At 49.9% G+C, this 5683-nt stretch overlaps 1 protein-coding gene across 3 annotated transcripts in view; it reads left to right on the top strand.

The window, feature by feature from the left end:
* Positions 1-5683, top strand: part of Dnah7 (dynein axonemal heavy chain 7) — a 268173-nt gene that overhangs the window by 258445 nt on the left and 4045 nt on the right. For all 3 annotated transcript variants that reach the window (XM_023712349.1, XM_023712350.1, XM_023712351.1), the window contains one exon: positions 1302-1405. In XM_023712349.1, coding sequence (XP_023568117.1) covers positions 1302-1405 — 104 coding nt within the window. The remainder of the gene's footprint in view (positions 1-1301; positions 1406-5683) is intronic.

Consider the following 5683-nt stretch of genomic DNA (forward strand, 5'->3'; position numbering starts at 1 on the left):
CCGTGTTCCCCCTTCCTGCCTACGTACGTCTTGCCCGTGTTCCCCCTTCCTGCCTACGTACGTCTTGCCCGTGTTTCCCCTTCCTACCTACATACATGTTGCCCGTGTTTCCCCATCCTACCTACATAACTACCAGAAACACAGAGGCACCGTGAAATGATTTGGAGAAATGGGGTTTTCCCGAAGGAATCCCTTTCTCTAGGGATCCTACCAGAAGGGGCGTGACTACTATCTGAGGGCAGCGTGGGCCACAGCCACGGTGTCTTTCTTTCTGTCTCTGCCCCTGCACCCGCCTCCCGCCTTTGTACACACTTGACAGCGTGCCTGTTGCTAGCTCATGGTCGAGTCCATCTTAGTTACCTAACATGAAGTTAAAACTTAATTGTAAAATGTCACCTGGAGAGAAAGGGCAGGTTTTCCCAAACACCTCTCACTTTAGAGTACGCCCAGGCCACAAGCAGCGCCACCTGGCCAAAAATACGCTCCTGCATGTCGCCGGGCTCAGCCAACAGCTCCTCGAGGGCGACAGAGCAAGTGTGGAGGGTCTACAAGTTGCTGTCCAGGAGCAACACAGGTTCTGAGGTGGAATAAACTTTGGTCAGGGCCTCACAGCAGATTAGAGCAAACACTGCAGTCTCTGGAAATTCTGCGTTGCTTCCTGTGCCGCCTGCACATTAACTCCAGTATCTTCATGTGCAGATACCTATGTGAGCACAGAGCCAGGGCCAGTGGCCCGGGACGTTGATTCCCTGAGGCATGTTTTTTTTTTAAGACAGCCTCTCACTGTTCAGGTTGGCTTGAGCTTACTTTCTAGCCAGGCTGGCCTTGAACCTGCGGTGATCCTCCTGCCTCAGCCTCCTGAGTGCTGGGATTCCAGGTGCGCATGCCACACCCAGCCTGCATGTGCTTCTTTCCCTGCTGGTGTGTGACACTGCACTCTAGAGAGTCCTCCTGCATCACACAGACCAAGTGCTCTGGCAGTGGGATAAAGAGCAAGAGGGGAGGAGAGATCCACCTGCAGGATGCCAGCGGTCTGCAGCGGGGGCTGGTCGCATGCTATCCGCCTGCACTGGGGCCCGATATTTACACTAAGAACTTTGCCGATTTCATGGCTTTTGCCATCCACATCTAATTTTACCACCTAATTTTATCTATTATTCTACAACCATAGATGCTTTTGAAACATGGATGTTGAAACAGAACAGAGATCTCTTTTGCTTTAGGACAAGCCTCACAGGTAGGCACTTCAGATCAAGGGTGTTGCTTAGGGTGTTCCGTTAACTCCTTTATTTTGCATTTAGGTGTCTACATTCACGGATTGTTTTTGGATGGAGCTTCCTGGAACAGGAAGATCAAGAAACTCACAGAATCCTATCCCAAAATCCTGTACGACATGGTGCCTGTGGTTAGTATTTCCCAGTGCTTTCTACAAGGTAGACATGCATGTGCATGCAGTAGGCCCCGTATGTGTACATTCACAGCAGGGCCGCTGCTGCCAACCTGGAGTTAGCCAGCTGAACCAGGGCTCCTAGGTGTTGTAACCCACAAATCAAAAACCAGACTCAACTTAAAAGCACTTTCTCTAGCTGAGCTCAGCGGCAGCACATACTCTCATCTCCAAGTATGTGCGCGCCCAGGTGGGGAGAGACAAGGGTTTTTAAGGCTGAAAACCACAAAGGGGAGGTCTCGTGACTTGAGCGTGAGGGAACACAGCACGGGGGTCAGCGTCCACTATGGGAAGCAGGTTACATTCTTTTAACATGCGGTTACAATTTTCAGGAACAAACAATTTTTATGGCATGGTGATGATCAAGGGATGTCACAAGGTGGATATCGAGATAATTTCGGGAAGGGGGGGTTTCTCCTAGAACAGATAATCACTACCTTAGGATATGGGGGATGATTGCAGGATACATTGTGCAGAGTGCTTTTAACAATCTGTGGCTAAGAACAAAGGCACTCGCATGCGTCACGCTCGCTCACCCCAGCCCCTCTCCCCTCCCCGCCCTCCGCGTGCTCAGGGGAGCAAGCATGCATGCTGCTTTCTCTGGCCTGCGCCCTTCCCTTCTCATGCCGCTCCGGTCTGCCCACGTCCCTGCAGACGCCAGCTGCACTCTTCTGCGCAGCGGAGCTCGCTCCCTGCGTCTAGCGCGCGCAGACTCTGCGCGTTCCCTGCCGCGCACCTAGGCCGATGCCTGGCGCCTTATGCTGAGAAACAGGAGGATCCTCGTCTCCATCGTCTGCCCAGCTTAATTCCTCGGGTTTTGTGTTGAGGAACTGTACAGCTGGACCGGAAGGCAGTTCTCCTTTTAGCTTCTGGAGGGACTCCATCCTGATTTCATACTGGCCGCACGATCTGCATCCCTCCGACAGCGCATACAGGCTTCTTTCGCCTCGCAGGCATTTGCTATCTGTGTGTGTTCCGATGACAGCCACATGACGGGTGACATTTGCACTCCCCCATGGCTAATGAGAGTGAACATCTCTTTCTGCCATTCTTGGCTCTTGCATCTCATCTTCTGCAAAATGCCTTTCTGGTTCACTTGCCCATTGACTGGTTGGAATACTTGTTTTGGGGGTGTTTTTTGCATTACATGTTCTGGTATTAGCCCTCTGTCAGAGAGCAGCTGACACTGCCCTCGTTCTGTTGGCTGTTGCTCTGTTCTGTGGATTGTCCCTGATGTGCAGAAATGTTAATTTGATGCGATCGCATTTGTCAGTTCCTGCTATTGTCCTCTAAGCTTTCAGAGCCTTTTCAGAAATTCCCCTCTGCTAATATCTTGAAGTATCCCCATGTGTTTTCTTCTAGCAGTTTCAAAATTTCGGCTCTTACATTTCAGTCACTGGTCCACACTGATTCTTTACAGGGTGAGAGATTGGGCTGTGGTTCCGGTGAACGCCCAGGTTTTCCAGCGTCACCCTGCAGAGGCGCTCTGTTGTGTGTCTGTGTTTGCTGCTTTGGTTGACGATCATAGGGCAGCTGTGCCGGTGTGTCTCCGGGCCTCGGTGGGCTGTCTTGTTACTGTGGCGGCGCGGTATGTTTGTGGCCCGTCTCATGCCTTCTCTAGCTTAGCTCTTTTGCTTGGGATTGCTTTGTCTGATCAGAGTTCCTTCTGCTTCTCTAGAAAGTTAGGAGCGTTTTCTGTGCTCTTGTGAAGAATACTATATTTAGATGGTGACTGAAATGAATCTAGGTCACTCTTCCAACTTTGAGTGTCTTCAGTTGGGGTGGTTTTTTTCCTAGTGTTTTGTAATTTTTGTTGGAGAGGACTTTCGCTTCCTTAAGTTTATTCCTAGGTATTTTAAATTATTTTGATGGCTGTTGTGAATGGATTGCTTTCATGGATAGAAAAGATGCCTTTTTATGCTGATTTCATGTTCTCCTGCTCGAGTGGACTTGTTCTGAAGCGCCAGCAGCCTGGGCCCGCTCTTCTGTTCTCTGGGTGTGTACGCCTTTAACGCTGCCTAATATTTTCTCTGCCTTTTACTGTGTCTTTACTTTTTTTTTTTTTTTTCTTCTGATGAGAACTGGCAAACCTATTCCAGGGGTAGAAGAGTTGAGGCTGCCATCTCCTCCCCAGGGGACTCCTCAAACTATCCAGTGACATCTTTTGTTAAGTCACCAAGAGATGAACGAGGCACCAACTCTGCCTGCTGTGTGCAGGGCTTCCTTGCTGTTGCAAGCCTCTCCCATGTTGTGTGTCACTTTTCGTCAGTCACAGGCCCCTGAAGTCAGGTAAGAGGACGTCTCCCAGCCTGTATTCCTCTGGCATCTCTCCTTCTTCAGGTAGCGCTCGGATCCTTGGTTTGCGAGCCAAGCTCTGACTGTCCTTCCCGCGGTCTGCAGAGATGCAGTTCTGCGGGAGCGAGGGCAGGGCCTCCTCGGCGATGCTGTGACAGGGAAGGCAGTTTGCAGCCATGTCACTGGGTCGCAGGCCCGCCGTGCAGGGCAGGCCCAAGGCTCTGGCCCTCTGTCCTTCCTCGCTGAGCCCAGGGGCCAGGAAGCCATTGCACCATGCTCCCCAGAGCAGCCACGCCTCAGCTGGGAAGATGGCCCACGCGCCTCGGCAGCGGGACAGACGCGGCCACTACTTTGGAAGCCCTACAGCCATCCTGTTATCTGTCGCTTTTCCAAAGTGCTGCAGGGTTTCATCTTTCAGGATTGCAGGAAACTCAAAACAGCACCACTGTGTTGTATTTTACAAAACTTAGACCGTTTTAAAACAGCATTTTTCAAAGTTGATTTTTACCTGTTATTCATCTTGGCCTAAATATAACTTGGAGAGTAAAAAGACAAGGCCTGAAACCTGACTTCCTAAGAGAGAGGGGAAACTGCACCAAGACCCCATGTAGCAACCTGCAGCCCTCCCGCTCCCCTCAGACTCCTCCAGCTTAACTCCCAGATGGCAGTGACCTGCACAGTGTGACCTAAAGCACTGCTTGGTGAGCCACAGAATAAGGTGCTAGTGGGTAGCCCCAGGGAACTTGGATTAGCCTATTTTTAGTTACTTTTTTAAAAAAATTATTTGGTACAGGATCTCACTACGCAGCTCAGACTCATCGTGACCCTCCTGTCTCAGCCTCCCCAGCACTGGGATTACAGGCGTGCGCCACCACGCCCAGTCAGTGGCCAGCTTAGCACGTGGTGCTGGGGACCGAACCCCTCCCTACACTTGTCTCAGCAGGCACTTGGTCTGCTGAGCTATCTCGCTGGCCTTTTAGTTACATTTAAAAGAGGAGAGAGGGCTTGTAACCTGGCATGCTCAGTACTGGCCCAGACACGCCTGGGTTCAGTGGCACCGTCTGCCCCGGCCTGTGCCGTGCCTTGTCTGTGTGCTGGCCTGCCTGTCCTCGCTGGTACAAGGCTTGCAGCTGCTCTGCTTTTCTTTCGGGCTCCTGTGTTTTCCCTTACAGATTTCTCCCTCTATATTTGGACTATTAAAAAAAAAAAGGAAAAGAGTCTCTTTAAAACCCCAGCCATGACTATGAGAACATTCCGGGATCATTCTTACATAACGCTCACAAATAAAAGCCTTAACACTGAGCGACATAAAGCTTGAAGTATAAACGTGCTACTAAATGTGCTTCTGCACACATCCTTGAAAACGTGCTCTCCCGGCTGGCCTGTGGCGAGCGGCCCCTTGTCACGAGCCCACGTGCCTTTGTTTACGTGACTTAACGAACAGCTTAAGCTGTTCAGTAAAATCAAGCGGCCTTAAGTTGCAGACACACGTCCTGCCTCGGTCGCGGGCCGGCATATTAACATTTACTATTACTAGAAAGACACAGCCAATAGGGCTTCCTTGGGCAGCGAAACAGCAGAAGTGCTGGTTATGTTTGTCTAATAGCTTGATTTCAAAGCAATATAAAATTAGTTAACACACATAAATTAGAATATAAATGTATGCAATAAACACCTGAGTCAGCAGCAGCTAAACAGAAATTCAGGCATTCTTGGTTACTACAACTTTGTAAAAAGAAGATAAATAGGCTTATTAAATATATTTTTATAAATCACTGCATACAGTTTTCAGATTGCTTTCTTAAGATTACCAGGGATTAAAATTAATTATATTTGTATTATTACTGTATTTGGTAAAGGGTCTCACTAGGCAGCTAGGACTCATTGTGATCCTCCTGGTTTTAGCCTCCCCAGCGCTGGGATTACAGGTGTGTGCTGCCA

Source organism: Octodon degus, unplaced genomic scaffold (assembly GCF_000260255.1).
Source record: "Octodon degus isolate 3935 unplaced genomic scaffold, OctDeg1.0 scaffold00025, whole genome shotgun sequence".
Classification (NCBI taxonomy): domain Eukaryota; kingdom Metazoa; phylum Chordata; class Mammalia; order Rodentia; family Octodontidae; genus Octodon; species Octodon degus.